The 20231-nt window shown below is 29.0% G+C and overlaps 2 protein-coding genes across 4 annotated transcripts in view; one reads left to right on the top strand and one right to left on the bottom strand.

Annotated features, from left to right (window-relative positions):
* Positions 1 to 4389: 4389 nt before the first annotated feature.
* Tat (Tyrosine aminotransferase) lies at positions 4390 to 20203 on the top strand. 2 transcript variants are annotated; one of them, XM_083055244.1, is made up of 11 exons: positions 4390 to 4783; positions 9605 to 9709; positions 10120 to 10187; positions 11212 to 11370; positions 14327 to 14518; positions 15104 to 15186; positions 17182 to 17251; positions 18348 to 18476; positions 18548 to 18631; positions 18874 to 18972; positions 19683 to 20203. In XM_083055244.1, the coding sequence occupies exons 1-11, from the start codon at positions 4642 to 4644 to the stop codon at positions 19761 to 19763; spliced, it is 1212 nt and encodes a 403-aa protein (XP_082911370.1). In that variant the 5' UTR covers positions 4390 to 4641; the 3' UTR covers positions 19764 to 20203. The 2 variants fall into 2 exon arrangements, with proteins under 2 accessions (XP_082911370.1, XP_082911369.1); XM_083055243.1 differs by having other exon boundaries at positions 4394 to 4783; positions 19657 to 20202.
* The window catches only part of LOC145945944 (uncharacterized), a 415644-nt gene continuing 411827 nt past the window's right edge, over positions 16415 to 20231 (bottom strand). For both annotated transcript variants that reach the window (XM_083055252.1, XM_083055253.1), the window contains exon 12: positions 16415 to 16634. The gene's annotated coding sequence lies outside the window, so the exon portion shown is untranslated. The remainder of the gene's footprint in view (positions 16635 to 20231) is intronic.

Here is a 20231-nt window from a genome sequence, read left to right as displayed (position 1 = left end):
TATTATATATATAATTAATTGTATATAATATAATTCACTTTATTTTGTAAAGATGAGATTTTTTAATTAGACAGGAATGTGACAAATATATATAGTAAATTGGAAAAATGATTTTATGAACCTGGTTAGCAATTTAAAAATCATCTTATGCAAATGTCTAATTTTGCCAAATTACATCAGCATTAGCATCCATATCTATAATTATTATTTATTTATTCTCTATGAAATGCGTTCACGCAATGTGATTCACGCTTTGTTTTAGGTGTCTGCATGCTCTAAATGAGCGCATTATCATTAGTGCCTTTCAACTGAATAATGTACATATATTTTTATTCTATTATTTATAAATTTAAATAAATCAAAATTAAATAATTTTATAATACATAATAATCGTAAAACAATATTAAATAATATTGAAATTATATCAAAGTGTTATGATGTGGAAAAGGCGTGCAATAAATATATGTTGGATCGTAAAACTCATGAATTTTGTCGACAAGAACTTTCATCAGTATATCTGATAATGATACATAAGAATGTTAGACAGAATCACTGTCAACAAGTCCTTCTGAAGTTAGTCAACATGTTCACAGCAATTAGAGGCGAGCCTCCAAAGGAGAACTATAATTGTTCGAAAAATAAAATTATGAATATTCAAATAGTTTCTCTTTTTGAAATAACAGAAGATATATACCTCAGCACGATGCGTATTTAAATATTGTGTACTAGTGGTAAGATATTCAATTAATTGGCCAATGGGATAATAAATCAGAATATTTTAATGAGGAATGACGTGTCTTTGCGATTCAAGAATACAGCTATTACGCGGTACTTTAAGACTTAAGTTATAACAAATTTCTAAATTTTGTATTATAAATATTAATTGGATTATAAATATTAATTTGTAAGCATTCTAAAATTTTTATATCATTTCTCACAAATTACTTTTGAGATATAAATGTAAATTGTCACTCAAATTTTGATTCCGCGCAATATTCGTTAAAGCGATAATTTGTGAAAATTCAGAAAACAAAGCTATACAAAAAGAGAACAAGATTTTATTGAACTATAATCTATTTAAACGTGTTCCAAAATTGTGAAAATTGTGTCAATATATGACGTTATATGGCCACAATTAATGTTTAAATTTCAATCTTAATGGATAAAAATATAATAAATTGATAAAAATAAATTGACGATATAGTTTTTTTTTATTTTTAAATCGATTAGTAAAGGTTCTACATTTTTTAAAAAAATCGATATAAAAAGTAATGTTCTCAATCAGTAATGGAAATAAATGATATTCTTGCCATTATATATCATACATTTTCTCGTTGAAAATGACATTATATTTCGTAATATTTTAGTTTATCATGTTTGTGAGTAACTACTGTTTCTATCAATCTATTACTTCCTATTCAAGATTCTCGGCGTAAAGAAAATTTCGATATATGTATATATATGTATGTATCAGTATCGGCTGATGTCGCGTAGTGAGAAAGTTTACGAGAGAACCTCAAAGAGCAGAGCTATAGGAGAGACGTCCGTCGTAAAGGAATCCTGCTGAGGCCAATGTGTTTAGCATAGTAAGCAGTCGAGCCTCCAACGAGAGGAGCCTTGGTTCGGCACACGTGCCGTATTCTGTAAAATAGAGTCACGAAACGTCTAAAATTCCATCTTAGCCCAGTCCTCGGCACCTCGATAAACTTTGACAACATCGCGAAACCGGCATCGCAGCATTCCTTCCGAGATTCATTTTGAAAGGAAAGAAAAAGCGCTTTAATTTAGTACTATATCCAATAATTTTTGTCTCTCGTTGGATTTATTGTGAATATATAAAGGACAAAGATTATGACAAAAATACAATACTAATGGAAATTGTGATGTTTCTGCTATTTTAGTAAGTTCGACACGAATAGCTTATCGCGACAAAATTTCGCGAATGCGAAATAGTATGCAAGTATTGCGTGGAAATTAATATAAATATAGCTATGATAGGCTCCGGTATGATGTGTATTTCTCTCTTTAATAATTATAATTAATTTAATAACTCTTCTGGATACATATATATCTGTTTTAAAATTTTCATTATATGTAAAATTGTTAATATTAAATTTGTATATTATCGATAAGTAGAAATTCTGTATTAATCTCTCTTTTTTTTTTTTTACGAAAAAGAGGAACGTGTTATTTACAAATAAAATTACTGATTACTATACATAAAAGCATTGATTAATTTTTTGATATTAAAAGATTTATATATGTGCATATCTTGTATTTATTTAATGTTTTTAATTTATAAGATATAATCATGTAAATATGGGAATTTTTCAGGATTGCTACAAATATGTCAAAACTTTTATTATAATATTTTATTATAATATTGAGCTAATATTATATAATATAGGTCATAGAATGAACTCTTTTGTCTGTGTTTTAATTAAAACCAGCATTTAATTTATAATCAATACTCTTATGTACTTCTTATTTCATTTTGTCTATCGTCTGAATTGTTTATCTTGTTCGAGGAAAATTTTTGATATATATCGGACATAAAATTAAATGAGTATCAAAATCACGATTTAAATGTAGATCTGAATAACAAAAAAGTAAATAAATGATGATAATAACGTGTTTGAAATACATCGAGATTGTATTTACAGCAACTTTAAGATGTCAAAATGACACCTCGGAACATTTTTACGTCATCTATAGCTGCACTCTTCTTCTGCTACATAAATATCGAACGATAATATCATCGGTATGTATTAATATATATATGCATTAATGAGAAACGCATTTATCTTTATGAAAAAAAAATGCCGATCAATATTAGAGTCAATGTTTCATAGATTTATTTTATATAAATTTGAAGCTTTATTTAATCCACGCGCATTGTAATACTTATTGTTTTATAGATTTATGATTTCATTTAAATTTTATTTTTTAATAACAGCATTCGGCAGTGCATTTGAGTCTGTTAATTTTACAAATTCACGACAATTTTATATACGTTAACATCATCATACACAACACATTACACACAGTTATAGTTATTGTTAAATAGTTTGTGATCAGGAATTATATATGAAATTATATAATAAAGATAATTTTATATATATATATATATATATATATATATATATACACACACACACATATATATATATATATATAATAAAAGAATATTATATAGAGATATATATTGTGAATGTAACAAAAAATAATAAAAGAATATCTGTAAAACGATCATATCCATAAAAATATAATTATTTCATAATATAATAATACAGAAAATGTTGTACGACTTACACAGGCCTTAATTTTCGCCAAAAACGTTTAAACTTCGAATTCAAAAATTAAGGCCTGTCTAAGTCCTAGAACATTTTCTGTAGGCTTATATATATGTATATAGAACATTTTTTGTAGGCTCGTTTTGTAGGCCTTTTTGACGTTAAATGTAAAATATCTTGTAAAATATTCAGTTTTCGATAATCATACTTTAATACTTTTATGGACGGAATGAGACAAATCATAATTGATGTAAAAAAACATTTTTTTAAAACAATTATCTACAAAAATATGCTTATCATACAAGCGAGGTCACCCTCAATTTCTTAAATAGAACCTATTATTTCTAATTGCAAAATCTTGTATGATAAGCATATGCATATTTTTGTAGATAATTGTTTAAAAAAAATTTATGTAATTTGTAACATGCAATTGCGTACTTTATCTTAAAAGCAACTATATGTTTTTTTACATCAATTATGATTTGTCTCATTATTCCGTCCATAAAAGTATTAAAGTAAGATTACCGAAAACTAAATATTTTACAAGATATTTTACATTTAACGTCAAAAAGGTCTACAAAACGAGCCTACAAATAACAGTTATTTCTGCTTCATTCCGTTCATTCACTCGTTCATCCCCGATATTCGTCGGGCGGTTCCAGCAGTAGTCTGAACGTTAAACTCAATTAACGAGCAAACGCACGTTCGTGACGTCCTCGTCAAACGACGAACGACGAAGTGCAGTGTTAGAATAATCCGCGACCGTAGTAACTCGGAGTAAATAGTTACGACGTATAATTGCATAAACATTAGCGACAGACGCAACAAAATAGGAACGGCGAAGGAGTTAAAGTTCCACATTCTGAAGAGCTCTGATGGTGTGACAGAGAGAAAGACGATGTCCGATGAGAGGAACGGAGAGATCGTACTCTTGTTTTGCTCTCGCTCGCGCAGATGACAACACGCGGTTGACATAGTCGCTCAAGGCGCTCGTTTTCCCTACGTAAGCACGGAATCCATTTAATTAATTATGAAAGAAGGTGTGGTGTTCGAATGGACCAATCCGACCGGTTCGTTTGTCCTCCAGCCTCCGTAGAGCATTTCGATTATTAACGTGCGGTCTCGATTGGGGCTCACACAGTGATAGAGAGCGAGCTGTACGAGAATCGACTCGATTCCAAGTAAATGCCAAAGAAATATCTGCGTTATCGGGAGATACACAGATAAATTCCCTCTCTTGTGGAGAAAGAGGAGACGCACGTATGTATCTCTCCGCAACACAGTTTCTATACCGGAAAGAGATCGGCAGGTGAAGCTTCCGCGAGACATTTCTTCCGCCCACGACGAGATGTCCAAATCCGGTTTCCGTGAACATTGGAACGTTTGTGCCTCCAACATCGCTCGGAGGACGCACAATCCTATAAGATCAATCGTGGAGAATATCGTCGTCGAGCCAAACCCCAACAAGCCGATGATCGCTTTGTCTATTGGTGAGTCGACGAGTAAAAATCGTTTTGCGCGAATATATTTATGTATATTTATTTAAAATTAAATGAGAACCATCGGATTGAAAAGAGTAAATGGATTCATTTTTTTTACAAATATATTACAATTATATTTTTATGGATATGATTTTTTTTATAAATATATTTTTTTATTATAATATGTATATCTCTATATGCTGTATTTCTTTTCTTGTTATCCTTATATATATATATATAAGTTCTTATATTCTTATTATATATAAGTTCATTAGTATTAGTATCAAGTTATTATTAAATCTGCTAAATTTTATATAATTCTATTTTATGAATTTATGTATATATTAATGTCATTATCTTTTATACAATAAGTAAGACTATTTTTGTATTCGAAAGAGACAGAAATATATATCTTTTAAATACAAATATATATATCTTTTAAATACAAATATAGTTTTACTTATTATGAAAAAAGATATAATTATAAAAGATATTCGTGTAAAAAATATGATATTAAATTATTCATAAATGGTTTGTGGCATTAAAAGATAATTATATATAACCATTATGTAGCTATATATAATTACAAATAATAATAAATGGCTATATAATAATAAATTCGATTATTTAAGCGCGACTTTTAAAAATTTCACAAATTTTTCGATGATGACTTTTGTACTACAATATTTGACAATCCCACCGTATTTCTCTGATTTTTCCTTTTTTATTCGACAAGAGATGGAACACAAAAAAAGCACGAGACAATGTATCATGGTGGTATAATTAAGCGATTATTTTTTACGCGAGACAAAAGATAACACGATATAAACTGATCCGACCGATCTTTTTCCGTTGAGATGAGAAAGAAGAACATTGTATACGTCGCGTCTATTCTTTATTACAAAAGTTGTGCAGAGATAAACGTGAGCGTAAAATTATAATATATGTATATATCTTTAGTTTTGCTAATGTATGAAACAATCCAGTAATTAAAAGGTATTTATTTAATACGGAATATATTGTATAGCGCGTTTTGCCGCAAAATTATACTCATATCTAAAATCGCTGCACAAAACGTCACGATTTTTGTAAAATTTATAAAATTATTATATTTTTATTTATTTTATACTTGAGGCACATTGCGAAAAACTTTACGCAAATAGAGAGCCACCTACAAAAGCCTCAATGTCGATAAATGCATACAAATTGCAAACTTTCGCTATTTTCTGAATTTTCAATATGCATGATCTCCGGCCATTGCGAAAAAAAAGTTTGATATATCGATCGATGTAAAATAGGAGGTCAAAAATATGCTGTGCGAGGGAAATATACTGGAATATGAAAAAAAGCGTATTTTGATTAACTTTAAAACTCCGCAGGAATTACATCGAAAATATCAAAATGCGTTCGGTTCAGCCTATTCGTGTTTTTGAAAAAGCATAAAATATTTATATTATTTTTCGCACGCGATATTTGGAATAATTGAGTCAATTTTCACTATCAATGATAATCCATCACATTTGCATCAAATTTCAAATTTATTTTTCTATAAATATATTTCAACTTGATCTTTCTTCAACAAAATTTAAATGGAAAATAATTATGTGTTAATGTTTATAGTTGTGTGTGTGTGTAATTTCTTTTAACATTACAATAAATCTACAATCTCTTTTATCATTATAATAAATCTCTGATATTGTTAGATTATAGAGATAGGGTGATTACCGGTTTAAAGAAGTTTGATAAAATATGGATATTACAATAATTATTATACACCATTTTTTACGTGAACGAATACTATGATTGGTGATTTTTCATGAATTTGCAGAATTTATGAATTTACGAGACATATGTGATATATGTGATTGCGTTCAATTTTCTGTTTATGATATTTTTCATATAATGGAAAAATTTTCAGATAACAGCGCACGTTCTGTTTATCTTAACTGTTAGATTAATCTCGCTATTTGTTTAATAAAAAATAAAAAACTTTTCTTGAAATTTTTTAAAATCTAGTTAAAAAAACGCGGAGTTAACTTCGTCGTAAGATCTTCGAGCTTCTTTCTCATCTAAAAGTATTGAAACTTAATACACAATTCGCTCTCTGGAAAATATTGATACGCAGACACGCGGTGCAAGATAGACAATATTTCGTTTGCCGATTCTGCTGTATTTCTAAAAGAAACAACTTTTTCGAAAGAGAGTTTACTGGATAAAAGTTTTCCAAGCGATAAAATAATTCCAATATACTTGGCTCGATCAAATTCCTGTGACGCTTAATATATGAAGGAAAAAAACGCTAGTTTTAATATTGGAAATTTTTCCAGAGTGGATAATTGAAAACGATTAAATGCATTAAAAAAATTAAAATGAGTCTGTAAATAAGATATAGAATTGTGTTTTTTTAATAATAAATCAAGAAAATAATTAATAATACAGAAAGAAAATTTTACAGTACAAATTACATGAAAAATACATTAACTTTTACAACATAAGATATTACTATTATAAATTTGTTCCATAGTTCGTTAACAATTATGTACATATATGTGTATATATATATATATATATATATATAAATATTTGAATAATTACAATACTCCTTTGTAAAATATAGTACATATATAATATTATTAAATAAAAATATTGTATTTTCTTATGTTAGTATCTTCCATGATATTATAAAAATAATATTGTAATTTTTACTATAATATTTTCTCTACTGTTAAAAAATATCAGCTTTGATAAGATGCAAATTTCTAGATGCAAATTTTTGACAAAAATTTCGATATTTTTATATTAAATTGTTCTACAAACGAGTTCGGTTTCATATTCAAAGAGAAAAAATTAATTTACTAACCCAATTTTTATAAAATATTGAGAGAAAATATTTAAAAAACCAAAGAGTAAATTAAAACATGTTTTAATAAATAATTTTCCAAGAATATTTCCTCGCAGTATTTTGTTAAAAAAAATGGAAGTTGCTGTGTGAGAAACTATTTTGAAGAGTTACGCACGTAAAACTGAAGCATCCCAAGAATTTTTATCTCATGCCTGAATTGTATATTTTGTTTGTTGTAATTCTTTAGGAAGTTTGCAAACTTCCCATACGGAGGTATGCGATGTTAACTATCTAGGCACAGAGTTTTATAAGCGATGAAAAGTTAAAAGGCTTTAAAAGTTAAAATGGTAGTGACACGTAGTGAGTTCTCTTAACATTTGTATGAGTACGAGTGATGCAGAATGCGGATGTGTCAGAATGTATCGGAAAAACGTCTTCAGCAAATTTTATACCGGAACAGAATAGAACTGACATATGAGCATACTAATCTAAATATATTTCGATACAAATCTTACTCGGATGTGCTAGTGGTTATATATATTTTCCAAAGCCTTCTTTTATTCTATACATATGCAATTTGAAGAAGATTACGAAGTCGAAAAGTGGAATAGCAGCGTCAAAATTTTCGGAAAGTGCCATCTTTTATTTTTGTAAAATGAATAAAGTAAAAGGTATAATATTAAATTACCAAGATTAATGTAAGATTGTTTTTCTAAAATATTTTGATTTTTTTAATGGAAAAAAAATAAAATAAAATAAAAGTAAAAATCCAGAGAAATTTGGACGATTTAGCAACCTTTTTTGAGATTTTTTTACTGAAAAACAGTATGCCACGATGTGTGCATTAAATGTTTTGCGTATCGCTCTCGAAAGTTTCAGTGTATGGCTTTGCTCCAAAAATATTCCAAAACTGGATTATAAATTTCATAACATGCCGAAAAGATCGATAGAAAAACAAGAAATTTTACTACATTTTTTCCTATTAAGAGAAATCAATTAAGAGAAATTTTTTCCTATGTACGAGAAATATTCATAACATAATTTTTTATGAAATTCACACTTTCAAAAAAACGATTCCATTTGAAAAAAGTAGTGCAAATGTCCTACATAGTTATATCCAGCAGTAAAGAGAGAAAGAGCACTAAAAATAATACCGCATAGATTTTTAATAATATTATAAGATAAAAATGTAGAAAATATCATAAAATGTTTAATAAAATTAATAGAAGTTGAAATATATATAAAACTTTCTCAGAAAGAGAAAAGTTAGGATTATTTTACTTTTTGTTTACGAAATTTGATAAAAACTATCCATACTCTATGTAGAATATTTTTTTCCATATAGTATGAAGTAATATAAACGCGCAAACTAAAGATTAGTTACGTGAAATAAATAAAAATAATTATTCGTAAAAATCCCAAACTTTCTCGACGTTGTAATATGTCTGTAATGTGTGTAATTAATAATTCGCTGATAATTCTCTCAAAGATTTCAGCGTGTGAATCGATATTAATTGTTATCGGTTGTAATAGAAGTACGAAATATAATATTGGAAAATGTTAACTGCAACATTGTCGAAACGCTATTCTTCTCGATTAATGGCGACAAAGTTGTAATTACGTAAATTTCGTGGTACTTGCCACTCGAATTTTATTTCGTTGCCGTGTAATAGAAATTTCGCAACAAGGATTGACTATGACGCGTAGCTTTATGGGAAACAATTAATTAATTTCCATTACAATATATCCAGAACGCGAGCCGAGTAGTAATTGTTTCGTTACACTTTGACAACGCATCTATAAACAGCATTTCCTACAGTTATACTAGTTTGAACACAGTAATCAATTACAAACGGCACACATATACGTAATTAGTCTTACTTAAACTAGATTTAAACAATTGATAATTTATACGTATAATCGCGGAATAATCGATAGATGTCTATGGCGATTTTCAAACGAGTCTCGCGTGTTCTACTGTTTTGAAGGTGATCCTACGACTTTCGGCAATTTGAAGCCGCCAAAGGAGGTGATCGAAGCTGTTCAAGAGAGCGTAGCTTCGCAATTGTATAACGGATATGCACCGAGCACAGGTAATATTTTCTTCTAAGTTTAGTAAATCGTAATCTAAATCTTTGTTTAATTCACAGTGCGAGAGGAATTGTTGAAAAATACATCTGTTAATAATTAATATAGAAGAATTACATTTAAATATCCTAATACCATTTTAAAGTAATATAGATAAATTATTTAAATATATAATGTTGTAAATAATTAATAATTATATAAATAATAATTAATAATTATGTCATAGTTATATATTTATATATCCTATGATATAATAAATTAAGAATTTACATCTTAATAAATATAAAAATATATTTATTCTTATTTTTTTAATAAAGGAATATATATTCACATCATATATATTATATTACAGACTAAGTAATTATGTTTATTCAATAATGTAAGAAATTGATTTCGATTTATCTATTATTCGCAGGTTATCAGAGGTCGCGGGAAGCCGTAGCTGAATACAGCTCGAACGAGTTTGTGAAAGTCGACCCTAAGGTAAAACATGTACTTCATCGAATATCGATGACAGATCGGCGAACACGTGTCGCGAACAAATTTGAAATCACCGATGCAGAGGTTTCTTGTTACACGTTTATACGCGGTCGTATATCATTTATTCAACATCGATATTTTATTGTTATTTATTCAACAAGAATTGCGCGAAGCATCAAAATTGCCAAAGTTATTGGAATATTAATAACAGGGCGTGAAAGAGAACTGTAAATTTTTCTTTCCGACTCGCAAAGAGAAAGAGAGAGGAAAAAGTGATCTAGGTATTACAGGGATTATTTCCGTGACGTCGATTGTATTGTATATTCCGAGCACTCGTACAATCTCGAGGATAGTTAATTAACTTGGCACTGGGAAATCTCGCGAGATGGAAATCGCTGACGCAGACAGAAAAAGAGATACATCGATAAAACGAAACAAAATATTGAAAACGAATGAGCAGATCAGTTTTTAATTAATCATAAACAATTTATGGAATTACCAGAGCAAATATAAAATTACATGGCAAAAACTTTACGTAATATTGTGTTATCGAATAATGATAGAGAAAAAGAAAAGAGAAAGAGGCCGTGAAATTAAGCTTACAATTAGAAGCATAAAATTATATTATTTTTCTTTGGAGCATTTTTAATCATGTCCTTTTATATTCGTGTCATCCAATTATGGTCTGCACGTAAATATGGCACAAACAGCTTATTTTTCTGTAGTAAAACTCTTGCGACAAATAATTGTAAAATTCCTCTTTATCCATCAAATTTTTATATATTTTTCCATCAAATTTTTTTTTTTTGAAAATTTCGTATTCTGGTTTTTTAATTTCAAAATATAACATTTAAATTTATCAAAATATATCGAATACATTTTTTTTTAAATATGGAGAGAGCGCGTAAAAAGTAAGAAAATAATTTAAAATGTTTTCATCACGAATAAAGTTATTTTTTGTTTTCACCGCGCATTTAATGATACGCAAACATAAATAATCTATTTCATATTTCTATATTTGCCATAGGACGTAATCCTGTGTAGTGGATGTTCTTGCGCGCTTGACTTGTGTATCACGGCTTTAGCTCGAGAAGGCCAAAACATCCTAATTCCACGTCCTGGTTTTTCGATCTATCGAACATTGGCAGAAGGCCTTGGTATTACGGTTAAATCGTATGACTTACGTGTGAGTATCTTTCTCGAGAAAAAAAATCTTCACACGCATTAAACATAGATATATTTTATGCAGCAAAAAATATATTTAATAATAAAGATTGAAACAATATTATAGTTGGTAAGTTGTTAAATAAAATTTTCATATAATAAAATTTCTAATAAAATTATTATACATATATATATACATATTATACAAATATGTATATATAATAAATAATAATTTTATATATATGTATATATATGTATATATATGTATATAATATTTGAATTTAATTTAAAATATATTTTGCACGAATATATTGTCATTCAGCATAAATTTCAACGTACAAATAGATATTATCTTAAATGCAGAGCTTTAAATGTAACTAATCAATAACCGCTTGTTGGTCAACAATTGTGAGAACGAATTATGTCATTTGCACGCACACACGTGATGTTTCAATATAATAAAACTTATCGATGTATGCATAGCAACTGGTTTTCAGTTTTGCTTTTGAATAATGATCAATCAAGAACGTGCAGTTTACGTGAACTACACGCGAACAACACGTGAACTACACGTCTGACCAGGTTGTTCTATGAATAATTTAAAATTCATATTGTAGCAATTATAGACTCATGTGTGATGATCCAAACATTATATAAATATAGATTGGAGTTTTTTTATGGAATATTTCGAATACAAATATAAAATAATTGTTTAAAAAAACACGTGAAGAGCCAAAATTTTTCTTCAAAGAGATGCATAAATAAATTCATTTGTTTGTAAGAATATAATTTTTTAAATTATATTATTCCGTGAATGTTTTAAAAAACCATTATATTAACTTTTCAAATTTTAAATTGTTTAAATTTTTGTTTAAAGTTAAATTGATTTGTTTGTTTAATATGCATTCTGAATCGTATAGATAACGAACAGCATAATGAACACTTGCTTCATATTCCCGTGCAAAATATTGATCAATACCGCAGCGACAGCGCTACTCTGTAATAATCGCGCCTGTAAAAGAGAAGGTAGTATTACACGCTACCGTGTTACATCGTCATTAATAAGAAATATGCATAACAGGCGTCCGCTATATTTCTTAAGTTACGCATTATTACAAAATGCTTCAAAAGACAATCGGGCTTAGCGTGCGCGCGCGCAAACGATTTTATATGCAAAAATATTCCATTTCATTAATATCTTTAAATTTATTAACCATCTGTAAGACGTGAATATCACGAAAAACAATGAAAGTGCATAATGTCTCGTTTTTTAGCGTGCACGATAACAGAGACGAAATATTTTATCACAGAGCTACATTAATTTTATATATACATATATTTTAGAACAACACAAGCGCGCGCTACATTCTTTGATTTTATATTTTAAAAAATGATATTTAAAAAAAAATATAAACTTTGTTTGAACTCGATTAATATTTTTTGACAGCTGATTAAAGCGTTAATTTGCTAATTAAATTTTAAAATAATATTTTATAAAAATTAAAATAGTAATATGTTGTAAATAATATGTTATCATACTTCATTCTCGATTAATATTTTTTGACAGAAATCAGCTGATAACTGTCAAAAATATTAATAAAGTTTAAAGTATTATAACATTATTTACAACATATTACTATTTTAATCTCTATAACATATTTTTATTTTTAAATTTAATTGGCAAATTAACGCTTTAATCAGCTGATTTCTATCAAAAAATATTAATCAAGTTTAAATAAACTTTATATTATTTTTTTTTAAATATCATTCTTTTTAATACAAAATCGAAGAATGGCGCGTACATAGCTTGGGTTGTTCTTTAGAAAGAGGTTTTTAGAAAGTGTTTAGAAAGGGGTATGTGTATGTCTTTAAACGTGCCAAGAAATAAAAATTTATATTTAAATTTTAATTTCTCCTACCGATTTTTAAAATAAAATCTATGGTATAATTTGTATAATAACAATTAAATAGCGGACACTTTTTATTCGCTCTTATTACAAGTATGTATCTTTTTAAATAATTTCATAATTTCAAGAAATTTTGTTAATTTCAGATTTTGCAAAGATTTCTTTTTTTTTTCGCAAAGCAATCACGTAAAAAATTAGACCACTAATTAGAACATATCATTGCGTAATAACTTTAAACGACACGCAATCATATTTAAATTGTTCTTCATTACGAGAAATCTATGCTTTCGCTTGGAGATCCTTCAAATGTTGAATTCAAGTGCTAATGAAGCAGTTTCCACTTTTTTCAATTTTGCTTACCGGCAAATTTTAACATCCCGCTCGCCTTCGCTATGTGTCGTATTTTATTTTCCTAAGAAGTAATTACAGCCGTAATACTATAGCTTTAATTGTCTACAAAATGGAATGTGCAAGGAATTTGTAACCATTCTATGCGCATTTTCTCACACGTCACGTATTTGTGAATTGCATAAATATTGTCGCTCATAAACGTAAAATCTTTTAAAATCCGTGTAAACGTTCTGGCAATTTTATATATTTCTGTGTACAATCTATTGCTTCTTCGCAATATCTATGTGTGTATTTTATTTCTATTCAATATATTTCTCTAAATATTATTTTATTTGAATGAGAAAGCACCTGCACAAAAATATATGAATTATTTTTAATTCGAGATCATCGATTGTTTCAATTTAGCGCAATAGAATTTTTTCAAAAGATATTTAATTTTTGTTAACGTGCAATTGTTTAAGTTTTGTTAAAATATAAAAATAATCAAAATATTTTTATTCCAGTAAAATTTAATTTGTGCGAAAAATCCCAAAATCATTAAAGAATATGTAAAAAATCGCAAGAGATTTTTCCGAGACACCCCTTGTACATTATACATTACAGGAAAGAGAAGAAATAAAGATCTGAGAGAGAGAGAGAGAGAGAGAGAGAGAGAGAGAGAGAGACAGGAAAGGACATCTGACAAATGCATCCTATTAATATTAATCGTTCATTTCACAGCCGGAACTTGGTTGGGAGATCGATCTGAACGAGCTGGAGGCGCAAATCGACGAGTCGACCGCGGCGATTGTTATAAACAATCCTTCGAACCCGTGCGGCTCTGTGTTCAGTCGCGACCATATACTTGACATTCTCGACATCGCCGCTCGTTATTACGTTCCCATTATAGCCGATGAGATTTACGAGCACATGGTACGTGCCCGAATATTACGCTTCCCCCGCACAAGTATCAAGTGACAAATCGTTTCATTTGCGGACTTCGAAATAAAGCGCGTGTCCTTTTGTGTTTCCAAGGGGATACGCAATTAATTCGCGGAACAAATATGCAAAATCCGGTGCCCAAAATCCGGAAAGGAGAAGAATTTTCGCTTGCGAAAATAACACATACATCGCAACGATTAATTGTGATCCAATCGTAAAGAAAATGTTTTACAATAATTAAGTTTGTAAAAATATTATATTTTATTCGTCATTGTTTCTCATACTAATATTCTCATTTTTTTGACGAATTAGAATGAGAATTTTTTTGCATTATAAAAAAATTATATATAAGAATTTTATGAATTTTTAGAACTTAATTTTTATTATTGTAGCTTAAAACATAAAAGTACACACACGATATTCTATTGCGTATAATTGCAAGTGGTTTTTTTTAAAATTCAATGAGACGAAGTAACGTCTGACTGTCACGATTTTGTGTTATTTTGTGTCACATGCAGGCGAAACATACGTGCCTATTATGCGCAAATACATTTTTCGCCTCTCCACTGTTTTCAGGTATTTCCAGGACGGACTTTCCACTCGTTAGCGTCTCTATCGACCGAAGTTCCTATTTTGTCGTGCAGCGGACTGACTAAAAGGTACGTTGGAACGTGAAGTGACTAGTAAAAATCCCGTATTTCGGCGTTGAAACTCGGGCGCGAGATTTTGTGTAACATCCCGGAATTTTTACGTGCAAATTTAATGTGTAATTTTCGCGTATATTAAATAAAACGGCCGGGTAGCTAATCTACCTCTTGAAAGAACGTCATGTTATTTAATATTTAAAGATGAAAAAAACCAAGGGAGAAGTCAAAAGTGATGAAGAGGGTTAATAAAAATTGTAAAAATTTTCGCGGAGCAAAATTTCAACATTTGACCTAAAAAAAAAAGATTCAAAATCAAGAATTTAAAAAAAGAATCTGAATAAATTTATCTCCTCGAGAGAAAAAAACAGAAACACATGCCTTTTTATATTTATTTTAAATATTATAAATACGATTGCTTAAAAATAATTTTAAAAATATTAAAAAATATTTATTTAAAAATTTATTAATTTATTAATTTATTAAAATAATTATTAAATTTCACTTTTTCTTCAGTTTTTTGTCAAGTTTATACTGATTTTCAGTACGTTACCTTCTATTATCTTTTTTCATCACGAAAGTATGTAGCGAAACTAACGATTCGTGAAGTTGACGAAAAGATTCCTTAGGAGCGAAAGCGTGTGCGTTCCGGCGTAAAATTTTTCGCCCGATTTTCGACGAGATTTTAAGACGAGAATTGATTGAGCGTGAAATAAAAAGCCGAAAGAACAATAGTTTGAAATTTCGTGCGATTATGCTTCCATTACTCTGACGATATCAGATTTAAAACCCAACTTAATTTACGAATTCTATACCAGTTATAAACGAGTATCTGTAGCTGTTGCTAAGTCTTTCACTGCAATATACAGTATATTTTATCATACACTGCGGATTTTGCAGTGCAGTAATCTAGAATTCGCCTTTCTATCAATCGGAGTAATTTTGGGTTATAGAAATGTTATAAAACAAATTCTGACTCACCGATACGTGCAATAGCAGAGTTGTAGGTTGTAGTACACAGCACATTGATCTGAAAATAAAATATTCAAATTATGTATTGTACATAGAGAAATGCCTACTAATGTACAATAATGATTATTTTAAAGTAATTAATATGAGCAATATATTTTTTTTTAATTGTATGCAAATTTTTTTCGCGTCCTTTAAAGAGATATTTAAAAATATAACAATATGTTGTAATGTATGTTATTAATTAAATTATATTTATTTTGCATACCTCACAGTTGTCCCGCTGTTGCCCGATGCCTCCCCGGGCCTCCTCCTCCTCTCTTGGTCCTTTGTAGCACTCACGACACTCGCGAAAACGCGAATAATTACGATCGCCCGACACTTTACACGGCACTCCCGATACGCGAAACTTTACACGGCACTCCCGACGCGCGATACTTTACACGGCACTCCCGACGTGACGCGTAATCGTACTACCTGCATCGCAATGCTACCTGTAAAAATAAATAAAATACATATACATATTAGAACAATCTTATTATTTTTTGCATTATAACATACATGATATAAATATGTAAATTAATTACTGATAAGAAAAATGCCTTAGGACAAAGTGAGACGCTGCGCGAACTTGGCGTCTCAGTTTGTCCTAAGGCATTTTCGTTCTTTAATGATCAGAATTATTTGTTGATATTATTAAGAACTCTAGAACTATTGAAAATAAATAACTCTGAATTATTTATGAGTTTCCACGAAATCAGACGCCAGCTTCACACACATTTTTATTTTTCGACTAAAAAATTTTTTTGTATGTACATAGTTATAATATATAATATTTTAATAATTGTAAATAATTATTTATATATAATTTCCTTAAATATTATTCTTGAAAATTATTTATATAGAAAAGTATTTCATTTTTGAACTAAAAATTTTTTGTTGCGATACAAAATTATTTCTAAGAAATCACGTAACTTTGATAGTAATAATCTGTAAAATAAAATCTGACAACAAATGGTCTTAATCTCTTTTTTTTTACAGATTTCTGGTTCCAGGATGGCGTATGGGATGGATAATAATCCATGATCGTCAGAATGTACTCGAGATCGAGGTGGGTAAACGATACAATACGTCATAGTTCGAAAATAATTGCTTTTCTGGTAGCATTTGTTCTTCGAGTAACGAGACCGGACATACCGCATACTACGGATTTGATTAAATTTCGTTGATTAAACTTTATTCCGCTATGAAAGTTCAATCCTTTGGCAACCGGACACGGTGCCAATCGTATCTTTAATTCCTTGCAAAAGGTATATCACCTTTGGACGAACTTGGAACCACCGTGTCGCGTATCGTTACTCGAATATATACAGTAGTTGGCTCTTTTAATAACTTTTGCAAGAGTCATTTCGCCATCTTAGATAAATAATCAAAATAAAAATTCTGAGAGAAAATCTAATCGGAAAGTTTAATTCACGAATATATTGCTTAGCTACTTGCGTAAAAATTTCTATGTAAGATACTTTAACTTTAAAGAATTTCTCTCTCATTGTTACACTTTATAATTAATATAATAAAACTTCTGAAATAAATTTAAAATAAGAGTAAATTTCTAAAATATATACCTAAAACATAACATTTAAAAAGCGATTAATTTCTTTTTTTATTTTTTGCAATATAAATATAATTTTTTTTCTTTTTTCCACACGCGTCTACATATTCACTATTTCATTATACATATATTATTTTCCGTTTTAAAAGAAAAGATTGATTGTGTGACTCTTTTTTTGATAGTATTTTCATAGACGAATATTGCACAAGCTGATAAAGATCTGTCGATTTGTAACATGTTCGATGTTTCACAATATTCGAAGTCTATCAAGTTTTTAGAAGTGATTTCGTATTGAATTTGACATGTCTAAGCTCGAACCTCTTTAGAGAATTTTCTACGTCTGTTCAGATTTACAAGACAGCCCCCGATCTATAATCTTTCCTATATAAATCGTATGCTTCCAGAAATTGTTTATTTTATAATATATTTTACTATTTTACTAATAATAAAATATAGCAAAATAATGAAAAAATTATTTATATATATATATATATATATATATAAAATTAAATAATATATAAATATATATATGTACTATATATATAAATAAATAATTAATACAGACTTAATAAATTTTTAATTTGCTATCGTTTAGATTCGCAAAGGTTTGCATTGCTTGAGTCAACGAATAATTGGTAGCAATACTATTATTCAAGGTGCTTTGCCCGCGATACTTGGTCAAACACCGCAAAACTTCTTCGACGATGTTATCCATACCTTACACGTAAGTTTCCTCACAATTTAAAAGATAAACATATAAATTCAAATAATTATACAAAATTCGCGATGTTACAGTCGCACTCCAAATTGGCGTACAGCTATATAATAAAGATTCCGGGCCTAAAACCGATAATGCCAGACGGAGCGATGTATATGATGGTAATAATTTCCGTTGAAATTTACTCGGCCACACCCTTGCATAATTCCAAGAATTGCAGCGTTTGATTGTTTGACAGTTCGTAGCTCGCGGGATAAAGCCGTAAATGTTAATTGAGCACCCGTTAAACAGGTCGTACAATTAGTCGGTGCACGACCGCCATTTATACGTTAATGCACAAATACCATTAGTAAGGTGGACCGACTACAATTTACGAGCTATAAATTATTGAATCGATTTCTAGGTCTACATCGATCTACCATGTTTTCCGGAATTTAATTCCGACCTGGAATTCGTGCAGCGACTGCTAATGGAAGAATCCGTGTTCTGCCTACCCGGCCAGGTTCGTTTCTGACGCTTAAATTATTAATCGATCATTTTATAATTCTAAATTATCATCCTGTAACTCTCTCTCTCTCTCTCTCCGTGTGTATGAATACAAAAAAAATATCAGAGCTTTTTAAATTAAATTTTACGGTATGCCGAGATATATTTAATGCAGACGATTAAAGTATCGCGAAAAAAATCAAAACACATTACCTCGCAACGATGTTTGCCGGACAAATAATTAAATGTAAATTCCTTTTAACAATTAATGCAAAGTTTCAGAAATATTTTTAGATCAAATTACAAGAACTAAAACAAATTTTTTGCAATTATTTTGCAATAACTGGGTATTAAACGCTTAAGCGATAATTTCGAAAATTACTTATTTATCAATAAATCTCAATTTAAATATGTTTCTTTATCTTTCTATATTTAACATCAAATTTGAATATGTGTGTTTGTAATACAAGGATACATACCATTCGCTTTTTTTAAGTGTACAATAATAATAAAAATAATTTAAAAATAATAATTTAATTTTATAATTACTAATTTTTTTTTTAATTTATTAGGATAAAAGCACGACAAATTTTCACTGTTGTTTTTACTATGTATATTTTTTAAATAGCTTATTTAAAAAAATAGCTTTTTAGAAATGTAATGTAATTTTATTAATCTTTCATATTCCTGCTTAATTCAGTGCTTTGATTATCCCTCTTACATGAGACTGGTAATCACCGTACCGTACGACATGCTCGAGGAAGCTTGTCAAAGGATTCAAGAATTTTGCGAAAGGCATCACTATAAAACGGCAGAAATCATGGGGAGAAACAATTTCGTCAATGTGGAAATTTCATATTAAAAAGACAAATACATAGTCGAGAGACATCGAAAATATTTGCATTAACTCGCTGATTATCTTTCACGGATCGAATTCACAGAAATTTCCGTCCAAAAAGAATCTTTCAGCCTTGGTTTTTGCCTTTGTGTATATATTATATGTATATCTTTATATATTTCTACGTTCATATATAATATATAAATATATCCATCTCTTTCTCTTATAATTACAATATCTTTTATATCTCTACTTTCCTTGCAACTTGCAAGTATCCACATAAAAATTATATAATAATGTAACAATATAAATAATGTTTGTGATACGTGTAATTAAAATAAATAGTTTCGATATAAAGATGTCGAAATCACCTGAATGTTTGTTGTAAGGCACACGAATGGAATTTATGAGATACGTAAACTCATACATAAAAATAA

Source organism: Prenolepis imparis, unplaced genomic scaffold, assembly GCF_030444845.1.
Source record: "Prenolepis imparis isolate NDT839.2.m4 unplaced genomic scaffold, iyPreImpa1.0 SCAF_15, whole genome shotgun sequence".
Taxonomy (NCBI): Eukaryota; Metazoa; Arthropoda; class Insecta; order Hymenoptera; family Formicidae; genus Prenolepis; species Prenolepis imparis.
The sequence above is the reverse complement of the archived record's forward strand: the minus strand, read 5'-3'. Positions and strand labels throughout refer to the sequence as shown.

What these genes read in the sequence shown, in the direction of transcription:
- Tat (XM_083055243.1), top strand. Translation starts at nt 4,642, where the DNA reads ATGTCCAAATCCGGTTTCCGTGAACATTGGAACGTTTGTGCCTCCAAC. An exon ending in CGGATATGCACCGAGCACAG is followed by an intron (nt 9,710 to 10,119) that starts GTAATATTTTCT and finishes TATTATTCGCAG; the next exon opens with GTTATCAGAGGTCGCGGGAA. An exon ending in AGAATGTACTCGAGATCGAG is followed by an intron (nt 17,252 to 18,347) that starts GTGGGTAAACGA and finishes GCTATCGTTTAG; the next exon opens with ATTCGCAAAGGTTTGCATTG.